The following is a 12,063-nucleotide window of genomic DNA, read 5'->3' as shown; positions in this document are numbered from 1 at the left end:
TGATGTCCTATCAGGCTTCTCCACCACTAGAGACCCTGAAACAGCATTATGGACTCAGTGAGAAAGATGACACTCCACTTTCACTTTCACCTTCTTTTTCTACTCCTATTTCAGATTTCACTAACATGACAGAGGAGGACTTTGAGGAGTACTATCGCAACAAGTACAATAATGTTTACACCCCTCCTACAAGCTTTGCTACCACATTCGGACCGATTGGTGAGGTTGGCCACCTCTCTGATCATGGAGAACATACAGCATTTGGAGCGTCTGGCAATCCATCTTCATCATTTCAGCCAGGTCCAATGTCAAGTTTGTACACCCTTTTGAGTTGAATTAATCAAAACCCTCACTTGTTCCTTCTTTTGAGGTGCATGATCCGGATGGCTTTGCATATGTGAACTTTAATAGTGGGGCTCACGAAGCAGATAGAATTCAAGTACATCTACAACTTCTGTTCCCTTTGAGCATGTAACACATACTTCTCACTTCCCTCCTATCCCATCCTCTTCTACCTCCACCCTTGATCATCTCCTTCATCCTTTCAAAATCTCAGATTACACTCCACATCCGCTTCACACAAACTAGGGGTTAGATCTTCCATCTCCGCTCCTAGCACCTTCTCCTTCTCTTCCTCATTCTCTACCTCTTTGCACCATGGTAATTCGTTAGGGGGAATGCCACCCTTTAACACAGTGCCTCTCACCTTTCTACAAATGAGCATACCCATAGCACCTAGGACGGCTGTGATGGCATCCCCCTCACTACCCCTAGATTCACCTCTCACATGACCCCTCAAATGCAGGGGATTCCATCCTCGGCTTATGGTGCGTCATCCCACTTACCTTGGGTTACACCTACGTACGGATTTCCATCTTTTGCTCCCCGTGTTCCCATCCCACCTCCACAATGAGCTACTCATACGGCTACCATGCCCATGCCTAGTCAGTTCATCCCTACCTATGGATCCACCTTGCACACTTGCATGCTTGGTGGGCACTCTAGGGTCCATTCCCACTCGTTGCATTTCATGCATCCATCTCACCTTCCCCTCCACCTTGCCAAGCGTTCCCTTTGCAGAGCCCTGCTACTAGACGTATGCAATGGTAGACACCTTCTTAGACTAGCATGTCTCTAAGTCCTTTAAGATACCCTAGGTTAGTCTAGCGTCCATTTTTCGCACTCTTAGAGTCGGGCCCATAGGATTCATTATCCTTAGCTTTTCCATTCTTAAGTCTTCTGCTACATTTACTCACATACATACACATTCATTGCATTGTCTTTTCAGTTAGATTTTCTCTCTGTTAAGTTTTCCTTTGGAGCATCTCACCACTCACCTCTGTGTTTGCAAATTCTCATCTCTTTTACAGGGTTTTTTCTTTTAGTATAGGGCTAACTTGCAAATTGCTTTGGTCCTACCTGGGCTAGAGATGTGGGGATGCGCACCGTTCCTTTCATGGTTTCATCATCCTAGGCGTGCTTCCTCTTCTTCCAGCATGCAGGTTTCCCCTCCCGAGGCGGCTCGTGCAGCATCTCTCTCAATGCTATCATGGCAGTGACTTCTACCTTGCTCTTCCAGCGGGGTGCTTCATCCACTTCAACTTTATCATCTTCTTCCATTCCTTATGGTTCTCGGCACCACACGAAGACTAATATCGGGCTCCTCTTCGTTCTTCGGCATCTATATCCAGGTTGAGAGAGGGTTCCTACCCTTCTTGGTATTCTACAAGCTTCAGCACTTTGTCTTCGACATCAACTTCCTCTTCCTTCTTCACCATCTACATCCAGGTTGAGAGGGGGTTCCTAGCCTTCTTAGTATTCTTCGACATCAACTTCTCCCCTCCTGTTGTACCTTTCTCTTTGCATTGCATGATTTCATTATCTTTGTACTAGGGCGCTTGGACAAGTGAACAATTTCCCCATGAGGGACACTGTCCAAGTGGCACCTGCTGCATGAGCATTCTTTAGCATGTAGCATACTTTGCATCTCATTGTGCAAAGCACCACTTGAGTGGATCCTAAGCTATTTCCACCAGCGGCTGTTGACACCACACCACCATACTCCCTCATCATATTTTCCCTTGTCATCGACACCCTTGAGTAGATGGGTAAGCTTGTACTGTTTTGTGATGTGTTGGGTGTACCCTCCCTACTCCTGTCTTCTGAGTCATTGTTTCTCAATCGGCCGCATCCCATAAAGTTTAACTCACTTTTTTGAAAAAAAAATTAAAAAAGTTCAATGTAGTTCCATCCGCCTTTATAGGGCTTGGTAGGCCACTGGGCAACCGATGTGCACCCTTTGTCCGATGCCCTGTCCTCCCTAGGGTGACTCCTTGGACTCCCTTGGTAAGATAACCATCGATTCTGTAGTCTTGGTAGGCCACTCGGCAGCCAACGTGTACCCATTGTCCGATGCCCTAACTGCTTTGGGTGGGACGCTTTGGGATAAGTAAAAATCAAAGTGGTTGGCCTAACCTTTCGGCTCTATTTTGGGCCTGAGAGGGGCTATTGAGCTAAAACACACTTCTCAGCTGATTAGCATTCTTAAAACAGCCCCAAAACACACTTCATTAATGAAAAACCCTAAAAAGGGGAGCGGTCCGACAGAGTTTCAGTAGTCCCCACTAGTGGTCATAGACTTGGGATCTGTCTCTGGAGGATGTCACTCTCCAACACACTGCTCTGCCCTTGAGTATGTGTACACTCTTACATTCATTTGTAGTATTCATTCACTTCAGAGTTGTGTTCTTCTTTCCCTTCTTCTGTTTGTGTTTGATTTCTGTGTTTGAGTTTTGAGTTTTGCATTTAGGGTTTGAGTTTTGCTTTATGTGTCTTTGTTTGTCTCTTTGTGTTTCTGTCATGGTCATACACTTTGTGTTTCCTCAATGCAAACCCTAGCAGTTTTCTTCACAAAGTGTTCCCTCCATCTGCTGTAGAGAGGCGAAACAGGCAGGGTGACAGGTTTGGTAGGGAGGTGGTATCATTGGCAGTTGAGTGGAGACGTATCATGGCATGGCAGTTCAGGGCATGTCACATCATGTGAGGATATTGTCCTTTTATTTTTGTTTATCTTAGCATAGGTGAAATGGAAAAATCAAAAACACGTGACAACACAAAGGGACGCCTTGGGCAGGCCCAAAAGACTCATGGGGAGTTTCAGCACCATAGCTGTAAAGCACCTGCAGGAGTTAGAGATTATGAGACATTGAGTTGGGTTTTCAGTATAAAGCATTTCCACTAACATTTTACATGTCCATCATTCGTATACAAATGAGAAAAGTATGTTAGATAATATGCCAAATGAATCTGACAGGACTCAAAGACAAAGCACATCATTATCCCAAGTTATAGACATTACTTGTGATCTTGTAAGACATAAGAATTGTATCAGACATGTTTTGCAAGAGCCTTTCAAAACAACTTGAGAGCAACGTTACCTAAATGTGTGAAAACCATTAAAACATCCCAGTACCACTGTCACTCCAGTGGAACTGAAAGCTGCCGAGGTAAAACCCTAACAAAGTCCCCAGCCACAAACCCAGCACCCAAAAAAAAAGGACAATTTTCGAAAATTATTATGTGCTGCCAGAAATAAGGCACTTAAAAGCATGAAGACTTGCTCACACTCACATTTTTCTACTTGCACTAGATTTTTGAATGTAATGGCATTTCTGAAAAGAACATTTTCCCAATCTTTGTCAATGAGGTGAAGAATCACAAACACTTGATTATGAACGTTGAAGAAGTGCACAAGTTTATGGGAAAACCTTGAATTTTTGGGCTACAAAATTACACTTTCTATTAGAAAGATCCAAGAGCAACCTGAGCCATGGGCTAAATGAGACTATATTATGGCCTCTAGGATTTTTTCAGATGTCTTAGGAGTGCAAGGATAACCGACAGTTTTTCCCATGGGTGTCATTCCTCTGGGTTTCAAGGAAGTTAGAACAATCTTTCTATTGTAGTCAAAGATAACAGTTGGACATTTAGGATCAATATAATAGGGTGTTCAGTACAATATACCTGCTCAGCTATCACAGTGAACTCTTGCCACCTGCTGTGTTTGCCTGCCGCTGCTCTTCTTTGCTACCTGCTCCACATCCCGCCCCCCCCCCCCCCCGCGCCCCGCGAAAAGAAAAAAAAAAACAAAAAAACAAAAAAACAATCTGCTTCTCTCTGCCTGCCACCTGCTGCTCCATCTTTTCAAACTCATTAACTCTTTCTCCCCTTCTCTCAGCTGTGGATACTAGGTATATGTGGGAACTATAACACGAGTCCAAACAGAATCAATAACCAAGGTTGATTAGACTGCATCATCAGTTGGCCTCCTGTGAGCCCTTTGACCAAACTCCCAAGTATGTAAGAAGGCCTCACCTCCTGCTCATGCAATCTGAATCACCCTACAGTCTCTCACAACTGACTGTGTGAGTGTGAATGATCTTCATCCATATACAGGTGAAGACTTCTGATGCAATTATATGTTGCTGCTCTATAGCCTTGCTACATCTCATTCTCCAGCTGTACCAAGCAGTAACGGAGTTACCATCTGTGACAATGACCTTCAGTCTTCATTAAGGAAAGTTTGGACTAGGGATGACTTGCAGCTGTTATTCTGATATCTGATAGGGCCATGCTCACCTAGAAGTCCTCTTGTCCACAACTAAGCCTTTGTTGCTGAGTTGCCGCGGACCACACACTGGAAACAAAACTCCAAATTTGTCTAGCAACACGGCAAGAGACAAAGAGATGAAGCAATGTTTCATTACATGTAGTGCAAAGTACACAACGACTAGCAGAGATCTTGCGGGCACCCAGCACATCGCCAGTTGGAAGACCCCCAATAACCAGCCTCCACATGAACAGTTTACCTTGATATGAGATGGAGAAATCTCTCTCTCTTTTTTTTTTCATGAAGATAATTGAATTAAGTAGTAAATATTTACATCGGACCATCAGGTCAGCATTGAAAATGACAGACATGAAGGAAAGTCTACAGAGACTCCAACACAAAAATGTCACACTGAAAGAACAGCTGGTGTGGAGTGAACAATATCCAGCCACGGAGCAGCAATGTCAGGAAGAACCAGATCAGCAGACACCATAGAGGAGATTTTCCACAACACTAAACCCCATATTCGGGCAACATGACCTTGAATGCCAGATACCGAATCAAAAATGAAGGCATTCCGAGTACACCAAATATCCCACAAGGCTGTCCATCTAAGGAAATGGAAAAGGCAGGGGTAATCTGAACTCAAAGAGGTTATGGAGGTCATCTTTCCCATAATCCACGAACGAGGTGATATCCGTTGTTGGGTCAACGAGAGCAACACACAGGAAACAGAATTCCAAATCTCTCTCTCTCCCTAAAGTACTGACGAATACGCCTAAAAGAATAAAGGCGGGGCTGCCCAGGAATAACCCTATCACAGACTGTCTTCAACCCTAACCTAGCCATCCTATTAAACTTATCTCGCTGCAAATCTTTGTGTGCCCAATCCAACAACCTTGAGAAAGGTAGTATTTCTCCTTGCAGCGAATTTTCCTCCTTACGAATATCCGGAGGATGCCAAACAGCAAAACGAAGCATCTCCTGCCAAGAAGCAATTAAATGAGAAAGGAGAAAAGACTAGGAGACCTTTATGGGCCTTGTAGAATTAAGCGCATGCCACCAGGAAGCATGAATAACCGTGCTTCCATGAGAGATGCCAGTCTTCTCCATGAAGAATTTGGCAATATTTGACCAAGGATGACACTGAATACATAGACTCTGCAAAAGGGACAGCCTCAAAGCGCCCATATGCAAATTAACATCCAACAAAGCTGCACCCTCCATCCTTTTCGAGTGGTGACATGCTGCCAGGAGATCCACACCTGCCCCAAACGATTGCCTTTCTTTTTCCACAGCATAAATCTAATAGGCTGGACCAAATCTAAAAGGGACTTCTTAGTCCAAGGCAGCAATGGCAAAAAGAAGGAAATCATACTGATCATAATGCATTGAGCTACTTTTAGCCTAACGTGAAGAGGCCAACTCTAAGATTTCCAGTACATGAACCTGTCATGAATTCGTGATGCCATCCAATCGAACAAAGCACGGGGAGCAACCTCCACGCCAATAGGATATCCCAGGTGTCTAGTTATATTGCCCCTCGGGATCACCATTCAAATTGGTTCCCAACAAGTGCAACAAAATCCAAGAATGCATCATACACTTCTGACTTTTTTACCAAAGAATAGACCCAACACAATTGAGTAAAGTCATCAATAAAAGTCACAAAATAGTAACATCCTCCCAATGACTTTGTTTGCATAGGCCCACATACATCTAAATGCATTAACGGTAACTTGGTTGTGGCTCTAAAAGCAACATCATGGGGAAATAAAAACCGATGCATTTTTCCCAAAATACATCCTTCACACAAGTGCTCAGGAGGTCTCTTCAAAAGAGGTAATCCATCTAGCATCTTTGTAGGCTGTAAGATCATCAAGCTACCAAAGTTCACATGCGCCATCCGGGCATGCCATAACTCTGTCTGTATCATAGCAGAAGTAAGAGTAGAGGCCAAGTACACTAGCTGGTCAACTGGAAGAGCATCCAACTCAAATAACCCGTGACATAAAGTGCCAGTTAAGACCAAAGTCATGTGTTCCTTGTCTCTCACGATGCATCTTCCATCATCAAAGGTGACCTACAATCCACAACATGCCAAAGAAGAAATCGAGAGCAAATTCTTCTTTATACCGGGCACAAACAAAGCATCCTGTAGGCGGAGAATAGAGCCATCAATGGCTATGAGCACAATCTCCCCAATACCTCTAGCAGGGTATGATACATTGTTGGCACACTATACAGACTTGCCAACTAGAGCTACACCAACAGAAGCAAATAAATCTCTCTGAGATGTGATATGCCTAGAAGCACCACTGTCAAAAAACCAAGTGTTTGCATCCTCAATAGAGCTAAATGCTCGATCAACCCAAAAAGTGTCATAACTACATGTGTAAAAGCAATAGTCCGTGTCTGCAACAAAGAACACTGACTCAATAGTAGTGAAAAGAGCATCAAAAACAGACATTCTTGACTCCTTTTTCTTCTCCTTGGCGATGCGCTTTCTACACTCAATGATGCAGTGGTCTGGCTTCTTGCAATAGTGGCATTTGCCCTTTTTGTCTTACGTGCCCCCTTGTTTTTTACTTCCCCGTGAGGTGCCTTAAGTCCCAAAGCTCTGCGGAGCATTCTTTACTTGGCTGCCTTTGCCCTTCTGTCTAGCCATAAAAGCCTGCTCAGAGGCTATGACATCCACACCACTGCTTCTTCTTGTTTGCTCCTCCTCTAGAAGCAAACTGACTAACTGAAGAAAGGAAATAGGTTGTGGGGCAATCCTCATTGTGAGGTTTAGGGTAGTATGAAAAGCCAAGTACAAAGGAGGTAATGAGTTCAATGTAGTAGATATCAGTTGTGTATCTTAAAGTACTCATCGATATTCATAAGTTGCTCACGCAAGTCCTGAATTTTGTTCAAGTGATCCTGCATAGAATCACCCTCATCCATCTTCAATGTCTCAAGCTCTTTCTTTAAGAAAGAGATGCGGGTCTCATTTTTACCAACAAACATCTACTTCAAAGTTAGCCAAGCTTCTCGTAAAGAAGCTGCCGAACGAATGTGGGGGATAATGGACCACTGAACTTCAACAACAAAGCTTGTGCATCCCGTGTATCACATGCTTTTTGAGCTGTTGATCTCTGGGAAAGTGGCTGAAGTGGAGCAAGTTGAACAAGCTAAGGTGCCCGTTTTCCACGTCCTCCTGGAGAAGAAGTAGCAGGAACCACAACTCCGGGCCTAACTTCTTCTCCACTAACATAGTCCCAAAGATTTTCCACAACAAACACATTGTTCATCATGAAGGACCAAAGTGAGTAGTTGTTACCATCCAATCTATCCTCCTTGGATACATAGGTAAATACATCACCTCCTTGATTTGCCATGATAATCAATGCCAAAAGAAGCAAAAGAGCAATGTCTAAGCTGGACCAACTTGGAAATCTCCAAAATTTCTAGAAATTACAACAAGTAGCTCGCCGAATTAGTACACATAGGTACACTCTATCAAAACTGTCTATAATGCACCTTGTTCAAGGTGCATTCAATGCTCAGCAACACTGTAGAAACAAAAGCCCCTAAATTTTTTGCTCCAAAATGCTCACAAAAACAGTCTATTTCAGACTGCTACTGCTCTGCATATACCAATGTCTTCACAAAACCCAAAAGCCCCAAAATTTCTGACTTATTTGCCAAGAAATTTTTGCATTAGTCGCATCCCAAACACGTATCCCAACCGTTGTACCTATTGGGCAAAACCCGCTTTTCGAGAGATGAATCTGGAGTAAAAAGTAAGTTTTTTCCAAAAGAAAAAAATATACCTGGTACAGTAACCAATGGCGAGAGCAGCTGGTCCCAGTCGAGCTGAGCTGATGGTAGGCTAGTGTAGCCAGGCGAAGGGCAGCCGAGTCAGGTGGCACTACAGGTTCAGGGTGCAAGAGACGGGCTACACAGGCAAACTGGGACGGCGCGCAGGGGCTGAAGACGGTAGCGGCATCGAAGGGCAGGAGTCACACGAGGACAGGCGGCACTCGTGGGCTCCAGAGTTGACTGGCAACGCTTCCAAGCAAGCTAGCGGGCGGCGAGCACAAGCGCACTGGGCGTTTATCAAGAGCGGGTGGACCAAAGGCGGCATGGCCTAGGTCACTGGTCAGGGGCAAGGGTCTCCTTCTGACGTGCACCGGCTGATTGAGCGGGAGTAGGGCGGCTCCAGCTGACAGTGGACTCTTGAAGGTTGAGGCTAGAGCAGAGTTGGTCCCTACTACTGAGTTGAGAAGCTGGAGCTCTAATACCAAATGTGAGATGGAGGGAGGATCGAAGCTCAGCTAAGAGTACAATAGACAATGTGAAGAGTGAAGCACGGCACCCAATGCAATAGACTGAAAGATGTGAGAGCAGAGGATCGAGATACAGCCAGATTCAGTAGACAGTGTGAGAGTGAGAGAGACAGAGTTGAAGCACGACACCCAAGAGAATAGACTGAATGAGTGTAATCTGAAAGTACAAAGTACAACCCTTAAACCTTAGGGTTGTAGGGGGGTGTTCACACCCGACACACACTAAGTGCCTAAATGTGTGTAACATAAGCACATAAGTACATACGATAATAAGACCATAAGTCTGGGGGAAAAAACCTCTCCTACCGAGAGTAAAAAGTGCCCCAGTGTCCTACTGATCACCGACACTCCCATATGAGCGTAGGCGTAAGTAAGGCGTGAGTAAAATACCCAACAAACCCCCCTGGAGTGAAGAGTGATCAAGAGTACAAGGATCATCCGCCACCAAAGGATATCAAATTTAAAGCATCGCGAAATGCTTCAAATTTGTCACGAGGAAGAGCTTTGGTGAAGATGTCTGCCACATTACTGGTGGTAGGACAATAGACAAGGCTGATATCACCTGCATGTAGCCTCTCTCTGAAAAGTGATAGTGAATCTCAATGTGTTTCGTGCGAGCATGAAACACTGGGTTCCGTGCCACTGCAATGGCACTCTGACTGTCAATGAACAAAGGAGTAGGCTCAGTAACAGATACATCCAAATCAGCTAGCAAGCGTCTAAGCCATACGCATTCAACTGTGGTGGTGAAAGCTGCCTTGTATTCAGCTTCACATGACGATGTGGCAACAGTGGATTGTTTCTTGCTAAGCCAAGAAATGCAAGAAGTGCCAAGAAAGAAACAATTGCCACTAGTAGAGTGACGTTTTTCATAATCACCAGCCCAATCAGAATCACTGTAAGCATGTAAATGCAGTGGTCCCCCCTTGGCATAAAGCAACCCAAGAGAACGAGTACCCTGCAAGTAGCGGAAAACACGCTTGACAGCTTGCCAATGTGACATACGTGGCTGATGCATATACCTGCTCAAGGCTGAAACTGCAAACTGTATGTCCGGCCTAGTATTGCATAGATAGATAAGGCATCCAACTGCAGGAGCATATGTATGTACATCAAACAAATCACTGTCATCATGTAATGACAGTTTCAGTCCAGGTTCCATGGGAGTAGTAACTGGCTTGCAATCCTGTAAGCCAAATTTCTCAAGAAGCTGGCCAATATACCGTGACTGTGATAACCCAATACCTCGAGCATTATGTATGAACTGGATGCCCAAGTAGTAATGCAAAACTCCCGAGTCAGACATGTCAAAAGTTTGCTGCAAATTTTGTTTGAATGCTAAAATCTGATCAGCATGTGTTCCAGTGAGCAAAAGGTCATCAACATAAAGACATAAAATCAGCATAGATCCCCCTTCTTTACATAAGTAAAGGGTAGACTCAGATGAACTGTTTAGAAACCCCTGACCAAGCAAGAAAGCATCTATCTTTTCATACCAAGCTCTAGGAGCTTGTTTTAAACCATATAGTGCCTTTTCGGATCATAGAGTCTGTAGCCTTTGCTCTCACTGCTATATCCCATAAAAATGCACTTAACAGCCTTGTTGTCCAATTTTCTTCTAAGTACCTGTGGAATATGGGCATAGGCAAGACACCCAAAGGTACGGAAGTGACCAACAGAAGGTTTACAGCTGTTCCAAGCCTCAAATGGTGTGATGGTCTTCAAGGCTTTGGTAGGGCATCTGTTCAAAATATGGCAAGCACACATGACTGCTTCCATCCAAAAACTATGAGGCAAGCTCTTTGCCTTCAGCATACATCTGGCCATCTCCATGAGTGACCGATTTTTCCTCTCTGCTACCCCATTCTGCTGTGGAGTATAAGCTAAAGTATACTGATGTACTATGCCTTTCTGCTGCAAAAAAGAATTCAGCATAGAGGACATGTATTCCCCCCCTCGGTCCGAACGGAGAGTCTTAATGTGGCATCCAGATTGGTTTTCAACAAGTGCACTAAAAGCCAAAAATGCATCATACACTTCTGACTTCTTTTTCAAACAATAGACCCAGCAAAAACGTGTGAAGTCATCAATGAATTTCACAAAATAATAACAACCACCCAATGACATGGTCTGCATAGGCCCACAAACATCTGAATGCACCAACTCCAATCTGGTTGTTGCCCTGAAAGCAACATCACGAGGAAATGAGAAACGATGCATTTTCCCCAAAATGCATCCCTCGCATAAGTGCTCAGGAGGTCTCTCCAAGAGAGGTAAGCCATCCAGCATCTGAGTACGCTGTAAAAGCATCAAGCTGCCAAAGTATACATGCCCTAAACGAGCATGCCATAACTCCGCCTGTATCATAGCAGGAGTAAGAGTGGATGTCAAGTATGCTGACTGATCTACTGAAAGAGCATCCAACTCATATAAACCATGACACAAAGATCCTGTCAAGACCAATGTCATGCATTCTTTTTCTCGAACCATGCAACGGTCATCATCAAAAGTGACCTGTATACCACAACATGCCAAAGAAGAAATAGAAAGCAAATTCTTCTTTATTCCAGGCACAAACAAAGCATCCTGCAGGCGGAGAATAGAGCCATCAATGGCTGTGAGCTGAATCTCCCCAATACCACGAACAGGGTATGATGCATTATTGGCACACTGTACCGATTTCCCAACGGGAGGTGCACTAACTGAAGCAAACAAATCTCTGCGAGATGTGATATGTCTAGAAGCACCACTGTTAAAGAACCAAGTGTCAGCATCCTCTGTAGAGCTAAGTGCTCTATCGGCCCAAGAGATGTCATAACTGCAAGTGTAGAAACAATAGTCCCTGTCCACAACAAAGGACGCGGACTCACTAGCAGTGGAAGCAGTAGTAGAAACAGACATTCCTAACTCCTTCTTCTTCTCTTTGGCAATGCGCTTTCTGCACTCAGTGATATAGTGGCCGGGCTTCTTACAATAATGACATTTTCCTTTCTTTGCTTGCGTCCCCCCTTGTGACTGATTCTGCGATGTGCCCGAAGTGCCAGAACTCTATGAAGCATTTTTCACCTTGCTGTTCTTGCCTTTCTGTCTTGCCACAAAAGCCTGCTCAGAGACTATAGCATC

The 12,063-nt window shown here is 44.4% G+C and overlaps 1 protein-coding gene across 1 annotated transcript in view; it reads right to left on the bottom strand.

The window, feature by feature from the left end:
* Positions 1-12,063, bottom strand: part of LOC148019832 (intraflagellar transport protein 172-like) — a 324,662-nt gene that overhangs the window by 263,142 nt on the left and 49,457 nt on the right. The window contains exon 9 of the mRNA XM_087700018.1: positions 3,438-3,514. Coding sequence (XP_087556144.1) covers positions 3,438-3,514 — 77 coding nt within the window. The remainder of the gene's footprint in view (positions 1-3,437; positions 3,515-12,063) is intronic.

This window comes from Lygodium microphyllum, chromosome 19 (assembly GCF_053477565.2).
Source record: "Lygodium microphyllum isolate KBCC chromosome 19, Lygodium_microphyllum_v1.1.10, whole genome shotgun sequence".
In the NCBI taxonomy this organism is placed as follows: Eukaryota; Viridiplantae; Streptophyta; class Polypodiopsida; order Schizaeales; family Lygodiaceae; genus Lygodium; species Lygodium microphyllum.
The sequence above is the reverse complement of the archived record's forward strand: the minus strand, read 5'-3'. Positions and strand labels throughout refer to the sequence as shown.